At 44.0% G+C, this 17,217-nt stretch overlaps 1 protein-coding gene across 1 annotated transcript; it reads right to left on the bottom strand.

Annotated features, from left to right (window-relative positions):
- Positions 1-662: 662 nt before the first annotated feature.
- Positions 663-15,274, bottom strand: FAM129C (family with sequence similarity 129 member C). The gene is made up of 14 exons (XM_019556712.1): positions 15,116-15,274; positions 11,688-11,818; positions 10,758-10,889; positions 10,509-10,623; positions 9,206-9,373; positions 8,769-8,884; positions 8,563-8,667; positions 7,843-8,005; positions 7,338-7,525; positions 5,959-6,117; positions 5,550-5,666; positions 4,974-5,081; positions 3,405-3,516; positions 663-2,633 (listed from the first exon to the last, which is right to left on the bottom strand). Exons 1-14 carry the CDS (start codon positions 15,168-15,170, stop codon positions 1,156-1,158), a joined length of 3,147 nt encoding a protein of 1,048 aa, XP_019412257.1. The 5' UTR covers positions 15,171-15,274; the 3' UTR covers positions 663-1,155.
- Between the last annotated feature and the right edge of the window lie 1,943 nt (positions 15,275-17,217).

Genomic DNA, 17,217 nt, shown 5'->3' with positions numbered 1-17,217 from the left:
TCGGAGATAAATCCACAACTACAGAATTCAGTCCATTCCCTCAATTGCTTTTCCAGGACACTTGTAATGGGAGCAGCTTACAAAATGCCGCGCTGAGCACACACCTTGCCACAAAGACCTCCAGCGTCATCACTCACAAGCAGAAAGAAAAGCCACAAAGGGGGTCAAGGGAGAGGACGGGGAGCTTGGGACCCTGGTAGCAGCCTGGTATACAGGCAGTCCTCAACTTCCAACATTTGGAGTTAGGGTGTACATTTATAAACATGGCGTTTCAAGTTTCTGACATCAGTTTCAACTTTACAATGCTCGATCTGATGCAACACCACACCAGCAAACAAGTTCACTGCGTCGGCGGTGTCCCTGGAGACCATCTATCCAAACTTGCTTGGACACCTTCTTTAAGAAAGCACACAAGACTCCTGAGAAGACTCCAGCTAACAGCCCTTCAGAAAGTCCAGCAAAGTCACCTCAAAGAAGTCCTAAATCAATATGATTGCTATTTACAATATAAATGTGTTAATATAGCTGTATTATTCATCTATAGTTGATTGAGTACAAAATTCTGGGTTATTTTTGGTGAAAATGAAGCATCAGGCCTTGGTTCAGGAACCAATCCCCATTTATAACATTGTTTCCTATGGGAACAATGGTTCTGAGTTACAATGTTTCGACTTAAGATGCAGTTTTCAGGAACCGATTGTGTTGTAAGTCCGAGGACTGCCTGTACGTCATACAACATGAGCATTACATGCCTTGGGGAGTCCATTCCTTTCTAGTTCCTCAGCTTCTCAATTCATGTTGCTTGGAGAAGCACGCTCAAACTTCACCTTCTTTCAGCTCCGAGGATGAAAATAGCTGCATCTCCTCTTAAGAGTTGGTCAGTGCTACATACAGATCCTCCAGCAGACGACCTGCAGCTACCATGCCACTGGCTAAAGGTCCAGAAGTTTCTCATCAGGTAGAGGTGATGGCACATGGGATGAGAAGGCCACATGGCCTGCAGTCCCTCTATGTTTTCCTTTGCCCCGGGGGTCTCAATTCCTTGTTGATGTGGGGATGTGAAGAATTCACCTCATGTCAGGAAAGCTGAATGTGTCAGGTTTTTTTATTTCTCCGCAGCATGCTGGTTATTGCCAGTTAAATCTGACTCTGTACTTAGATTTCAGAGGCGCTGTCTGTTGGCAACAATTTTTCTGGTTTCTTATCTTCAAGATCCATTTCTAGCAGATCTGCTTGGAATACTTCCATTTCAATGGCTATGGACAGGCTCTCAAGAAACACAGTCCTATCTGTCCCACTGAAGTCTACTTGTAGCATTTGCTCTTCATTCTCCTCCGGGGGCTGAGAGATCTTGCAAGCTCTCTCTCTAGCTTCTTTGGGCTCAGGGATGACGGTCCTTTGCACATCTTCATATCTCAAGCTCCCAGTGACCAAAAGGGCACTAGAGTTGCTTTTGATCTGCCCATCCATATCCCCATGATTCTTGAATGCCTGCTGGGCATTTTTGGCAATTTCCAGATTTATTGCAGGAGGCATCTCTGGAGTGTAGGATTCTTCATGGATCATTTCATTACTGCGCACTGGCAGCTGTTGTGAGTGAGCTACATCTCCCGTTCCTTTCACAGGAAATGCCCACAGATGGGTCATTTGTCCATTACAAACTTCTCCCTTGCTGGATTCACCTTTGTCCACTATCTTTGTGCTAGCTTCCCAACCACACTGATTTTTTCCTGCTCTGCCTCTCTCCCATTGAATTGATGCCACATGACTTGTTGCTGTTCTATGTAATCTTCCATCGGTTAAATTTCCATCTTCTCTATTGGCTTCTCTGGCCAAATCTGTAACCTGCACTGAAGTGGACTCAAGCCAGTTGGTGTCCCAAGATTTGCCAGACTGTGCAGTTTCTGATGCTGGGCGGTTCCTGGCTGAGGGTGTATTTCCACCCACAGGGCAGTCACCACATTCCATGCAGAGATCTAGGTCCTGCACTAATCCTCCAAACATTTGTTTTTTCTCAGAAGTGCCATTCTTACTATTCTGTCTTAAATCTTTATTCCAAACTAGATTACATGCTGAATCTTCCGTATGCCTCTGACCTCCCTGATCTACTTTCTCCCATTCCTCTCGCAAGTTCTCTGCTACACATTTATCTGCAAAACATTCCATTGTGAAGTCTGGTTCTTGCAGGTCTTTGGTGCCTGTAGAAGAGGTCCATGACTTGTCATTATATTTGTTTTTATTCAGGTTATCCATCTCGGTGTTGTTTGCACTCTGCATGTCTGGGCCGAAGACCTGGTTTCTCCAATTCCCGTCATCAGGCAACACACACAAAGATTTTTCTGCTGTACAGAGAGCCTCTGTGGAAACCTGCAGGCAGATCTGGCCTTCATCTTTTGGAGAGTTTGCAACCCAAGCACAGCCTCCTTCATATTCCCATTCTCGCACATCTAACACAGTTTCTCTGACATGAGAGGGGATAGGGGTCACAACGTCTGATGGAGCACTGCCACCTTCGACTCCTGTCCTCATTTCAGAGGCTGCATCCTGCTGCAGGTTGTCCACACTGTCCGGAACACAGGAGAAGCTGTCACTGTAAAGATTGTGTCTGTTCTGACTGGAGGCTTTTTTCAGGGCTGAAACAAGGAACAGTAAAAAGTGAGAGAAATACCAAATCTTCCTCCACTCTCTCTCTTTGCTCCCACTGCATCCAACCCTATGTGCAGCTCCTTTTCCTGTACACATGCCTACATGATATTTTGTTTATCCTGTATGATAGAGCTTGAGTACTCGCTGCTCAACATTTTCTTTTCTAACAGGAAAGTTAGGCTGTCAGATGGCACAGCCACAACAGGCTCATCCTTCACAAAAGCAGATTTTAAGAAACTTAAAATGGTCTTTGGGACTGGTTTGTTCAGAGGAGCCAATAAAAGCAGATGGGCCAGAGACTTGGCTCTAAAATGAGCACATTAATGATGCAGCTTTAGCATAAAAGCTCTTCTATTTAATGTTAAAAACACGAAAGTAACTAATATGCAGCCTTCCAATGACATCATGGCTGTAAAATGGGATTTATTTCCACACTAGCCAGTGAGAAGTTTTGTTGCTCCAGGCAACAGGAGAGAGAAAAAAAAAGAGTGCAGATTGGCAGAAATAAGATATTTCAACACTGGAATCCTGGAACTAGCCACAAACAACATCTGGAAAATGTTTTGAATAGGAAAACATGAAACTCACTATGTAATGTCTTTTTTAAAAATAGCCATACAGCAGAAAGAATATTACAGCTTAGCTTCTGTAAACATTTTAGTTAGTATAATCTATCCTCTCTTTAGCAGAGAGTAAAGCACCAAACAGGGCTGAGTTTGGTCTGTTACAGACTAGTAAGGGGGAATCCATTTCCTTACCTTTGCTGATTGCCTCCATCAATATAGCAAGAACCATTTCTTCATAAATATTTTCAACATTTATGATGTCACTGAAGTCAGCAAACACGTAACTTTCATATTTGGGCAGCTCCTACCAAAGCAGGTAGGAAAAAGGGAAGTCAGTCAGTAACAGATACATGTCAGAGACATAGTCAGGGCCAGTCTTTGGTCAGACAGCACCTAAGTTGAGGCAAAATATGGCATGCCCCACTCTTTTGGAAGATAAACGTTTGCATTTAATTCTGATGATACTCTGTAGTTTCTGTAACTTAACTTGATTATCCAGTCACTAATGCTGACCCTACATATATAACATGCCATGCTTATTTATAACCTTCACAAGGATGGTGGAGATTTCATGGTTAGCAATCAAAATGGGAGGTATTTACATGAGACAGTTCAGACTCCACAGAAGTCAGGAGGGATAACTGAGCTAGGCTCAAGACTCCTCATACAAGACACTGCATCAGACTGGTGGTGGAGGAGGTAAAGGCTAAAAATGTTGGGGAAATTACCATTAGCCTATACGTGTTATAGAATCATAGAAAATTAGGGTTGGAAAGGACCTCAGGAGGTCATCTAGTCCAACCCTCTACTCAAAGCAGGACCATCCCCAATGAGATCATTCCAGCCAAAGTTTTGTCAAGCCAGACCTTAAAAACCTCCAAGGATGGAGATTCCACCACCCCTCTAGGTAATCCATTCCAGTGCTTTACCACCTTCCTAGTGAGAAAGTTTTTCCTAATATCCAACCTAAATGTCCCTTGATGCAACTTGAGACCATTGCTCTTCATGTTGTCTTGCACCACTGAGAACGGTCCAGGTCCATCCTCTTTGGACCCCCACTTCAGGTAACTGAAGTCTGCTATTAAATCCCCCTTCAGTCTATTTTTCTGCAGACTAAATAAGCTCAGTTCCTTCAGCCTCTCCTCACAAGTCATGTGCCCCAGACTCTGAACTATTTTCATTGCATTTCACTGGACTCTCTCCAATTTGTCCACGTCCTTCCTATAGTGGGGGGGGGGGCAAAACTGGACACAGTAATCCAGATGTTATGATATGAAATGAATGGATTCCCATCCATTTAGACAGAGTTTTGGCACTAAAGACTAAATAAGCTCAGTTCCTTCAGCCTCTCCTCACAAGTCATGTGCCCCAGACTCTGAACTATTTTCATTGCATTTCACTGGACTCTCTCCAATTTGTCCACGTCCTTCCTATAGTGGGGGGGGGGGGCAAAACTGGACACAATAATCCAGATGTTATGATATGAAATGAATGGATTCCCATCCATTTAGACAGAGTTTTGGCACTAAAGACCTGGTACGGTTGTTTAAAGCCTCCTCTCTCTTCAGTCCTGCCCACCAGTGTGGCTGTAAAGCTGTAGAGAGAGATGCTACTGGGAAGAGAATTCTCTTGTCAGCCTACTAAAATCTACTGGGCGGGGAAAGACTTTCTGAAGAACAGAATACAATCTGCTTGTATTAGTGCCATCAGGTGACAGCTGAGGTCTGGGCCCCTTTCACCCTCTTTCAGATTCAGGCTTACCAATTTACACTGGGGCTCCAGGCTCTTCAGTAGAAAGGGAAGGAAGATCTGAAGCAGCCACTCTTGAGCAAACTGCTTCCGCATAGAGCTGCTGTCGTAATCAAATTTCTAAAAGGCAAGCACAACCACATTTAAGAAGGAACCTGTGCAGCAATGAGGTGCTTTCTTCAGAACACTGCTGCATCTGTTTCACCTGGGACAGCTCAGGGACTGCGATATGTGGGGAGCATAGCAATCAAGGGTTCAAGCACAGCAGAAGAGCCACCTAGTGCTATGATAATCTAAGCATAAAAGAGATCTCCAGAGGTCATCTAATCCAACCGCCTGCTCGAAGCAGAATGCACCCTATTCAAACCACCCCATACAAGTCCTTGTCTAACCTATCCATAAAACTAAACAACAACGCTTCTGCATAACAATAAGGCATATTATCCAAAGACACCAAGAAGTACCCTAACTTGCCACAAGCAAAGCAGGGGGATGAGGGCTGTCAGTGTCCCTCAACTGCAAAATTTGTTAGAAGACAGTTGAGAGATCCCAAGAAAAGACAATCCCAAGCAACATCTGGAAACTTACCTTTAGCACCCGACCCTTGACCTTTTCTAGAACCTGAGTGATCTGGTTGCGGTTATTTGCCATGCTCAGGTGTTGCTCTGAAAGTTGCTGGAACGTATGGATCGAATTCTGCATCAGCTACAAAAGCAAGTCAGTTAAGTGAGCAGCAGATCCAGGATATTCAGAGTCCTGTAGTCAAAGCTCATTTCCACCTCTCCCTGCCTTCTGGGCAACCCAACCTGTTTTCTCAGCAATCTCTTTGAATCATGCAGATGCCCAGGGGAACAAAGACACCATGAAAATATAGCTAAAAATAGACCATCTCTGAGACAGATATACAGGGAGTACCTGAACAGCTCTCTCTTCCATCTTCACTATGGATGACATGCTGGCCTCTCCCAAGTCTGTCCTCTCAGTTTCACCAGCTTACCTGCTGCATGAGGTTCTGAGCTCCGAGGACCAAACTGGTCATGCTGTAGAAGTTAAATCTCTCCTTCAGTCCCTGCAGGCTGTCTTTATAGAGTTCTGCCTTCTCATAACAGAGATGCATGAATCCAGGGTTCTGGGATATTTTCCCAAGTGTGAGAAACTGTATCACAGGAGTGGAGAATTCGTTAAGTTGTGAACAGTGCCCAGGGTCTATAGTGATCTATGTAACTGCTAATTATTATGTGGGAATGGTCAGGATTAAGCAGTTACTCACTCCAAACCACTACAAAAAGGATGTCAGATCTGACCCTTGTCTTTGGAGCCAACTTTTGCTCACAGTATGTGCCCCAAAGCAGTTCATGAATAGGTAGAAAAAATCCCCCTGCAATCTTTTAGAGAAGTTCAGACAAGTTTTTCTCTAAAGCTGCTTCCCTTTATCAGGCTACATCTATGGTATTGGAGTAAGAGTCAAACCATGATGTAGCACCAATTGGATCACAGGAGCACACTGACTTCACAGTTCAGAATATAAGCTTTTACAAACAGTCAGAAAGAGTATAGTGCAATTGGGAGAATACACCTGAAGCTTCCTGAGCTGGCTACTGCTGGAGGCAGCATGCAGAAGTAGGTGGTCTATTTGCATTCCTGTGCCAGTTAGACAGGTGGAATTCAGCTTCTATTCTCAGTGTAGAGAGTAGAGTGTGGGGTGCTATGCAGGGGATGAAGAAAAAGCAGGCCCTCCTTTTACCAGCTTTAAGTCAGGGACATTTTCTTTCAGATTCAGATCTGGCCACCACCAAGCCCAGACAACTCCCATGGACTTTACCTGAGGCTGCCCTTGAGGACCATCCAGAAGATGCAGCTGGTGCAGAACACAGCAGCCCACCTTCTGATGGGGGGTGGTTTCGCCAGGAGCACAGTACAGTCTGCACTTTCCAGAGGCACTTCAAAGGTGTTGGTTTTGATTTTTAAAGCTCTACATGGCTGGGCTCCTACATACCTAAGGGACTGTCTTGTCCCTTACATTCCATCACAATCCCTAACATCATCTGAGATTCCTGCAAGGTAGTACCATGTGTTCACCGAGCTTGTTTGGTGAAAACACATGGAAAGCCACACTCAGTAGCTACTCTTCAAGCTTTTGAACTCTCTCCCTCTTGTGGCCCATCAGAGTCCAGGCCTGAACATCTTCTGGAAACGATACAAGACCCTCTTATTTGGGCAGACTTTTGGCAGGCTGGGTTAAGTTTTGGGGCACTGTTTAGGGAGTCTGTTTAATATTTATTTTAATATTTTTTTCTGTTTTTATAATTTATCGTATTTTATTCTGAGCTGCCATGAGGGCAGCATATAAATCAAATAAAATCACCCATATCATACCTCCTTCTGCAAGGCGGAGGTCGAGGAGCTCTGGACAACTGTGATCATCTCATCAACTCTGTCCACAAAGCGTGAACGTACCATATCAAATCCTTGGCTGATCGGATGCATGAGCTCCTCCATCACACAATCCAAGTCAGGCTCCACTTCCTGCCGACAGCAGGACTCTGCTGGACTCTGCACCACAGCTGCCAAAAATCAAAATCCCTAAGTTTGTCCTAAAGAACTAGAATGGAATCCACACTGATCTGGATTCACTAAGCTAAAGTGCAAGACTACAGAACACACATCACAATATGATCTAAACATAAACACTGCAATGAGGATTGCTGTGGCAATGTTCAAAGCAACTCTTCATAACAAATGCATTCCTACTCCAACTGCAATACTGCACAATTTTTAGAATTTCAAATAGAATTGAGAACGTTAAAATGCCAAAGCAAAGACTACATTTTCACAGAATAAACACCACATGCCCTGGGTCTTTGCCCACTTTTCCTTCAACCTTGGAGTTTTCTGGATATCTGATCCTTTAAAGTCAGCATTTGATCCAGGTCAGGGCGAATCTTCTTCTCTAGCTGAATATGGAGTTTCTCTTTCTCCTTCTGAAAATCCAAGAATTCACTAGAAATCTGGCTGAGGACCAGCATGTAGACTTCCTCCAGGAACTGACCAGCCAAGTGGGGACCAGATGAAGAAAAAGAGAGATAAGAAGAGGGGAAAATTTAGAGTCTTCTTACAAGCCATGTGCAGCGTTCAGGGGAATTATCGGGTGGTACTATTGTATGCAAGTTTATTGTTGGGTCACTGTGCTCACTGCTAACTAGCCCATTTTCTTCCCCCTATATATGGTAATACCCGAGTTTGTTGGGACTGATTGGACTAATCCAGAGCCACCTGGCCTAACTCAAAGGTCAACATAATCACTTCTTGGGACATCATCTTTTTCATCCACATGAAGCCATAAGCAGCAGATCACATGGCTATCACCTTCCAAATATTCTGGTTTACTTTTGCAGAATACATTATAGCAAAGGCAACAGTTTTATAGGCATTATGAAAGGCAGACAGATTGTGGGGTGGGCAGTGGAACAGATCTTTGCTCTGAGGCAAAAAAGTTAAGCTTTATATATAAATTCTGCTTGGTCTCCCCAGTCATAGTATCCAAAAAATTAAATGAGGCAGTGTTCCAGTATCAGAGGTGAGTATTGCCCCATGGACTTACTTGACACCAGGTCTGTCTCCTCCTGTTTTCTGACCCTTTGAGATTTGGGAGGACCTGAGACTGCAGCACTGGCAACAAATCCTCCACCAACACATTACTGAGAATCTAAACCCAAAAAAAGGGTCATCTTAGAAAGCTACTTGCCAGCTATGTGCATGGTGCATACGACAGATCTTTGGCCTTGGAATTCTCAGTCCTGTACAAACCTCTGGTTCTGTTCCTAAGAGAAGATCCCCAACTTTGTAGCTGCCTTTTCCTTGCCTGTAAAACCGCACAGCTTCCAAGAATGCTTCAACCTCCACAGTGTCCCTCCTCTGTAAAACTGAATCCCAAACACCAGTTAATCTCAGTATTGTCTAGCTCAAATCAGTTAGAAAAAATGTGATAAACTTTGTGCATTCAGATCTAGCTATGTATTAAAAAAAAAGTTTCTCAAATCTTGGAGCTTCCATCAGCACCTAGCGCTTACTTGTTCAGAAACCCAGTATTCAGAGGTCTCTAACATTTCATTTTATTCATAGATAAACCTTCAGCAAAAGGACTTCACTGTGTTTTTGATGATCCTCGTGTCACTAGAACTCCTCCCTCCGCACCTGAGGCAACATCTGCAAATGGGGCAGATACTGCTACTTTCAGGTGTTACCTGTACTGCAATATCGGATCCCATCTTGAAGGGCAGATTTCCAGGTATGCTGGGATTCCACAGAGTCTGTGCAAAGACAAAGATGCTTTCGGAGCGGGTGGTAGAGGAAGAGCAGAAACTCTGTTGGTGGGTCACTTAAAGCGTCTCGGTCTTCATGGGAGTAATCACCTTGAAAAGTACCAAAATAGGTACAAATAGTGACTGTTTGAATTGACTGTTTCCAGAAATAATATGTGATGTTCCCCATAACTCTTAGTGGCCTTGGTATTTCTTACTGAAGACTGCCACTATAGTGCCAAGAGGAAATCCTGTCTTCTGCAAGTGACCTGAGACAAGCTGAGCTAAGGAAGTTAGAGAGGGAATCATAAATGATTAGTACTAGTCAGGATTTGGCCCATAAGTTGTGGCTGAAAAAGTACTGCTCAGAAGCTAAATGCAGTAAAGTTCAGCCAAAGAGTTGCACAGCTGCTTTAAAGCAAGTCCTTTTTTTTTTTTTTAAGTTAGCATCTTCTAGAAAATATGTCAAAACTATACATGGCCAAGATTGTTCCCGTACAGCAAGCATTAACACAATCTGTTCTGTTCTGAAAGCGCCTGTTAAAGTCTTACTTCCTTTCCTAACAACTCTTTCCAGACTGGAAATATTCCTTTGCTGTTAGCAATTTTCAGTGTGGACTCTTTATAATAATAATTAAAAAAGCTATCAGCAATTAACATATTGCTATAACTGCATGCAACTTTAAGGAGTACATTGGCAGTTTCTTTTCAGAGCTGATAGTTTCCCCTGAAAAGAGAACAGAAGAAGTTGTCTTAAGTTCCTTTCATTGGCAACATCTCTCTGCAGCTGTGCCTAATTTCATATCACTTCCTTATAAAAACCTGGTTTCTTCGTCTGGCCAAACAAAGCCCTGTGGCCTGCCAACAGTGCTAAATACAGGCATTTTCTAAAGAGAAAAAAAGTAGACAAAATAACTTGGAAGGCGGCAGCGGATATAAACAGGGAGATCCTGAAAACTCAGCGTTTGACCCTCATCAACATAACGTTTCATTTACATTGCGATTTCTAGCTCTAAGCAGCACAGAAGCCGCAGAAGCCGTGAGGCCCCTGTTCATGTATAACAAGACTGTTCCACATGTGGGGTACTTTCTTTTTCCTCTAGTCAGACAGCATCCGTTGGTCAGATACATAGCCCTTCCTATGGAGAACTGGTATTATTTTCTCATGTAATGCTGAGACACACAAGCAGGACTGCAGTTATCTCTGAGTCACACGCGTCTCCAGCAGGAAACATGACAGACTTACCTACAACCCCCTGGCAGAGATTGCTAACCAGTGTGGTGTACTCCCTCCGTGTGGTCACCAGCAAGTACCCAGTCAAAGTAGTGGATTCTCTGGGCTCACAGCCCTTCCCCCAGGCCTAATAAAACAGACGAACAAATGAGCCTTCAGTGAGGGTTCAAGGACAAAATTCTTCCCACAAACTGTGATATTACGTTTTTGGGGCCTGTGTGACAATTGCAAACTACTTGAGGACGGAAGGAGCACATTTACCTCTTTACTATCAAAGCACTCCAGCCTGCAATCTCCCAACAAGATGAAATAGTTTTCCTTCCACTTGTGGGACTCCTCATGATACTGGGTCAGGAATCCCTCATGTAGAAGACTGTTAGGTGGCTTCCAGAGCTGGGAACACACAAGACAGGAAACAACAGTGAAAGTGCAGACTTTTGGGAGAGGTATTAAGCTGCTCTTGGTTGTGCAGCACCCAGCACAATGTCTCCCAGACCTGAACTTGAACTACGGCAGCCACTACTACAATTATTATCATTATCATCAATGAGGCAACTGAACAAGGACACCTAGTGGCAGGAGAACAAGGCTTACAACATGGAAACCAGCAGCTTCTATCCCCATGCTGTGGTCATTGGGGCTCATATCCTCACACTTGACTGATGAGGCAGCACATACAAATACATGCCAGAAATTAATGACAGTCCTTACAGTACTGAAAGATGCTAGAAAGTACAGGAGCCCAGGGAGAAGCCAGCAGTTCAAGTGACTCTAGCAGAAAAAAATCCTTCTGCAGTGTAATAGGACAGTACCTCTCTGTGATTTCTCTTTTCCCACATTTGGCTCCCACAAGTCAGTGAGAGAGGGGTGTGTGGAGAGAACATACAGGTACAAACTGCCCTTCTCAGCACGTACACCCATATGTACAAGCTGTGCATATGGCTCAGCTGTTACAATGGATCTAACCCTTTGAACACTCAGTGCCAGGGTATAAAAGACAAAGCAGTCCTTCCTGTTCAAATCAGTAATCCGGACCCCAATAGCCAATTACACGGTAAACATGCAAAGGACAAGGAAGCAGCCACTGTAGGATTCATCTTATAGCAACTGCTAAAAGGACAGAAATTTCCAGGGGAACACAGCTATGCCCAAGACATCAATGCCTTGTAATCATGTTTGCAAGGTACTTACTTGACTCTGCAGCAGCTGCAGAGTGGGTTTGCTTTGCGTGTCTAACTCCCTCGAGATCTCTTGCAGAACAGTGGCTGCAAGCTGTCGTTGGTAATAGGGCATGAAGTTCTTCACCATGGCATCTGTGCAACCTGGGAGTGAAGAATAGAGACAGCCAAGTTCTTGAAGCACTTGCTCTCCCAAAGGAGGAGATGCAGGCATCTGTGTCTAATTAACATTGTTCCCCTCATCCAAAAATAGCTTTAGAATTACTAACATAGACCCCAGGGACAGAGGCTGCCAAGTTCAGATGTAGAAACACAAGTCCTCGAGGACTCCAGTGTAAGGGTGCCAATCCAGGCCAATGCTGGCTGCACCACAGGACCGTAGGATTGCTGCAAAGCTACAACCAGAATCTGAGAGGGAAGCAACATGCCTGAGAGGGGGGATTGAAACAGTGCACACAGAGCCAATGCTGGGAACCCTCTGCTTGTGTAGGTGAAAGCAATAGTAGAGAGCAGGCCTGGCAAACACTAGGACAGAGCCCACTCTGGGGGTTGCTTGCTGTAGCTGAGGAAGGAACAGCTCCCATTACTGAAGCAAGTCACATCAGCATATCAGTCTGACCAAACTCAGTAGGTCTGCTGAGAACAAGGGCTAATTAGCCAGCAACAGCATTGACTGCCTCTGAGGCTCAAGGGAGCTCTTTCAGAGCTGTGTCAGATAGTTCTGCACTGTGCTCCATTAGGCCACAGAGCATACACAGAAGCCAGGGACCCCAGGTCTCCATTTCTTGTTGTAGTCCCCAGACCACATTCCCAAATAGCCTGCATTTGCACAACATGAGAGGCAAATTCAGTCGGTGCAGCATGTGAAAAATGTCTAAGCAAAACATGAGGGAGGGGAGTCTGAATGTCAAAGGGTCTGATGCTATTAAAAGATAAAAGATCCCTGTATGCCACTGCTTCTCCAAATAAATTCTTTCTCCTGACTAGAAAGAGATGAGAACAAGGGAATGATTTCAGAAACAGCTGCCGAGCTATCGAAATGTCATGCCAGGATTCCTCTGTGAGCTCAGACGAAGCTGACAATGCAGCCACAGTACGGAGCTCTGAAGGTTCCCTGTGGTACGTTCTCTACCCCACTCCCTTTAGTCTGGAGACTCATGAAGAGGCAGAGAAAAATGTGGCTCAAACACAACGAGTCGGGGGAAGTGACAAGCATCTAAAAACAAGGCATTTCCCAGCTCTCACACAGGGCCATTCACAGGGAGACAACCAGAGAATGGCTGGTCTTTTTTTTTTTTTTCCACCAATGTTTGCCTGAGTAGCTCAAAGTCTTTGAACCACAGGCCGTCTTATTATGGAAGAGAGCTGTAATCAAAGCCTAAATTTGGTTTCATGTCTCCATCAGCCCAAATGTGAGTTCAGAGCCAGCACTGGCAGCTCTCCAGCCATGCACAGCAAGGTTTGAGCCGTGCTCCTATTGACCACTGCAAAATCTGCCAGCTACTGGAAAGGAAGGCAATGCAGCAAGCAATTGCACTACCTTCTGCATGGAGTCTTGGACAGAGCTTAATGGTACCACTGAGGCTTACATGGATGTAACATACTGTGGGAACTGTGGCACAGGCAATGTCATCAACAGATTTTGAAATCTTTTTTGCTACAGACACTCTACCAAGCAGCTGTTAAGCAACTTTGGCAATGGTGACTTCATCTGTGATACCAGTGGGCTTGATTCTCCATCACCCGGCCCTGTTGTTTGTCCCTTTGCAGAGTGCAAAATACCACCAGATCAGAACAGTTGTGTGTTACATAACCACTTTGCACAGGTGTAAAAGGAAAATGCAAGGTGCCAGGTGAGGGAAAGTCAGGTCCAAGGCATCTAATTGATGCAAGTGAGTGAAACCTACCCCCACTTCCAAGCCCTGGGGGTTGACAGTAATAGTCAGGAGAGAAGAACTTGAGACCACTGTACCGAGGCCCAAAAAATGAACCTAGACACAGTGCTTTGCACTGAGAAGTGGGTGCTCAGGAGCCACACTTGAGGGTCTGGGAGGTTATTAAGGAAAATACTCAAAGGTTTTTACATCCTTTACAAGACAAAGCCATTGCAACAATCGCACAGAAAAATAAGTACTCAAGACTGGATCTTTACCTTACCCCTTCTGCTCTTCCCACTTCCACCTGTGCAACTTTTGGGAAGTCACCATTTCTTAAACTTCTGGTCCCGTTCACCACTTCCCATGAGATAATGCAAGAACAGAAGTCTTGCCAAGGTTCAGTGCAGCTTGCTTGTGACAGCTCACCAGTGTACTGGCTCATTTCCTACAGTGTTAAGTGGAATCCTAATAAAAACTTAAGGACAGCCAAATCCACTCTTACAATGCTCTCTCACTTGTCCTAGATCCCCTGTACATGTATAGCCAGCAATATAACAATTTTTAAAGGGTTTTCACTGCAGTCTCTCTGGTCCTGAGCTTAACAGTGCCTGCTGATTTGCAAATGCACTCCTTCATCAAATACAGACTAATTAAGTCAGGGACCCAGGAGGACAGGCAGTCAATCCACTGTGAAACAAGGGCACCTTATCTTCTTATGCTACCTGTTCCAAGTGCTTTTACCATTTTACTTATTTAACTTCGACAGGCCTCTGCTGTCTGGTTCCAAGTTAGGCAAGTAACCTATACATCCTGTTTCCTCTGTGGTGCCAACTGGTAAATGAGAGGTTTATGGTGGTCAATGGCAGCACGAGATAAACTGTAGCTGACTAACAATAGAAGCAGCAACACACAGGTCCCACGGGATACCGAGTCCCAAACCTGTGCTGAAGCTCTTATACTTCCAGTTGCTCAGGCTGGCTCACTGGTGAACAGTTTCCTGTATACACTTTGGAGCCCTGATTGATAAAGTCCTAATGAAATGCAAATTAGCATCATTATAAAATATACCATATAAATAAGACATTTCCAATTAGCTGGAATACACACCATAAAACAATTTTCAGCAGGAAAGGGCTGCAGGACAACAGGGGGGATGCAATTAAATTAAACTTTAGTAGTTATCTTCACTACAAATGGAATACTTGCCTTGATTACCAAGATTTTGATAGTTCTATAGTGAAGATGACCTAAAAAAATAGATCATTTCAGCTAGCTGCTCAAACAAATTCTCCTGCTGTCCAGGTGAGCAGAGGCCAGGATGGGAACTTAAGTAGTCAAGCAAATACTGTATAAATTACTAACCTGCAATCCATAGCTGGAGTGATGCAGACAGATGTTTGCACCTTATAACAGCTGGATGTAAACATGAGTATTGGTACTTAAATGGCAGCCAGGCTTTAACCTCTGAGTCCTATCTGGCATCAGGTAGTCATCAGCTGAATTATGTAATTAAACACATGAACTTTGATGCTGAAAACAGTAACAAGTAAAAGCCACTCCTTACCTCTCAAGTACCTGCGCTGCTTTCCATCTAGTGGTCTGGAATACCTCCCTCCCATCTTCCACGCTGTAATCCTGCCTGTTTCCTAAGCTTCCTGTCCAAGGTCCTAAGCAGAAAGAAGCTGCCCCACAGAGCAATTTGTTAGGCTCTGCAGCAGGGATTGCCCCTTTCTGTCATACTCTTCTCCAGATTTTCCGCTCATAAATATTCAAATGTTTCTTTCAGAGCAGCCCCTACACCCACACCCCTACACACAAGCAGGTCTTAAAGAGACAGCAGCACTGCAAGCCCCACACCCGTACCTTAGACACAAATGTTAAGAAAAGGTTTAAGCCACTTAGAGGATTGTTGTGTTGTTGTTAATCCTGAGAGGGTCTGTGTGTGGTCATGGCTGATATAACTATGTCAATAGCTCTATTCATTATTAAATAGAGTGGAACAACTCTGCCATAATTTTGGGCACAATGGAACTTTACACTGAAGAATAAAAATACCAAATTGTTTCAATATACTGCAAGGTGCAATTTCTCACCTAGAAAAAGTTCTGCTTACAGCAACCTCACCTGTGCAGAGGAAGGAAAAAAGGATTTCTCTTTCACCAAGTCCCACTGCACTGGAGTTGGGATTTATGGTGGCTGGGGACATCCAGACTAGAAAGTCATTGGGTGTGATGTAATCTGCTCCAAGATTTTAATCACAGGTGCCCATAGCTTACTTACAACTCCCTCTTGCTCCCTCCACAATCCTGACCACCAGCAGTGCAGGACATCCCACAATGAATTAAAGGAATCTCTCCACAAGAATTGAAAGCCAGAGGCAATTTCATTTGCAAACCAAGCAACAGTGACCAAATCTAGCAGTGTTTGACATTGGGATGTTTTTGAAGCATTTCAGAACTTGAAAGCAGAGTTTATATTAAGGACAGTTTCTTATGGAAACAATGTGTACAGGTCATTGCCTTGCACCTGTTTTCAGTTCTCAGTTCCTTTGCAGAGTTTCTGCTTCTCCGGATTAAATTGAACTACGTGATCTTCTACTTTTAATGTTGTGCATCACGCAGTTTCCAATGACCAAATGACCTCACCCCAGGATATGTAGAAAGAGGAAATGCTCTGCTCTCTCTGAGCTGGAGCATTCATCAGTTGAAAAGCCAAACAGAACTCTACTGAAAAGCAACAGACCTGAAAACTACATAAATGAAATACAAAAATCTTATGGGAAAATGGCCTCAGAATCACCAAGAGACAAACCAGGACCATACAGCAAAAGCGAAGGAGAGTTGGCAGTGTCCTGTAAAACACCACTCAATATAAGGAGTAAAACTAATCAAACATGCTGCTTTGCTCCATTTGAGGAATTATTTCCAGACCCTTTTACTGCTCATGTAATTCAAAACCTATTTAAATCACCAGCCTGTAAGAGTTGCGAGTCAGGGTAAGCATCTGTCAGATGTCTGAAGGAACATGTTATCAACCACAGTTGTATGCAGAATTCCCACCGAGCATGCGTGCATTTTGCTAGTTTCTTTGTTTTCACATTCCAAAACAGAGAGCTCAAGAATTAGGCAGGAATAAGCATGATGCCATTTTCTTTTATTATGATTTACAGAACGAATTCCAAACCCCAACCAGGAATTTGGGTCTTGTTTTGCACTTTTAAGAAAGGTGAAACAGGCAGTTGCATCCTTTCTGGGGAGTGTCCTTTAAGAAAGCATGAAGAGTTTCTGAAAAGGAAGAGTGCTTCTAATTGCCTAATCTCAGGAGATGCTGTGTACCTTTCACTCCAATGCAAGTCAATAGGAGTGGAATGCACTCAGGGCCTCACAGATTAAGTTAAACAAGATCAAGGCAAGAATTGGAACAGTAATGCAGAAAAGGGAGGTTGCAGAGCCTATGAGTGAGAGGCAATAGGAAGGGGCCCTCAGAGGATGCAATTTTTGAGGACAAAATAGGGCATTCAGTAAACGGGAGGGCTAGTTCAGGTGCAAGGGGAAGCACACAATAAACCCCCAGCAAGTGAGAGAAAGATGAATGTGACACAAAAGCAAGAAGACTGATAACAAATGCAGAAAGCATAAACACATACACAACAGTCTTCTAAGTCTC

The sequence above is a fragment of the Crocodylus porosus genome, unplaced genomic scaffold (genome assembly GCF_001723895.1).
Source record: "Crocodylus porosus isolate Cpor-Errol unplaced genomic scaffold, CroPor_comp1, whole genome shotgun sequence".
Classification (NCBI taxonomy): Eukaryota; Metazoa; Chordata; order Crocodylia; family Crocodylidae; genus Crocodylus; species Crocodylus porosus.
This window is presented reverse-complemented; position numbering and strand designations above follow the sequence as displayed.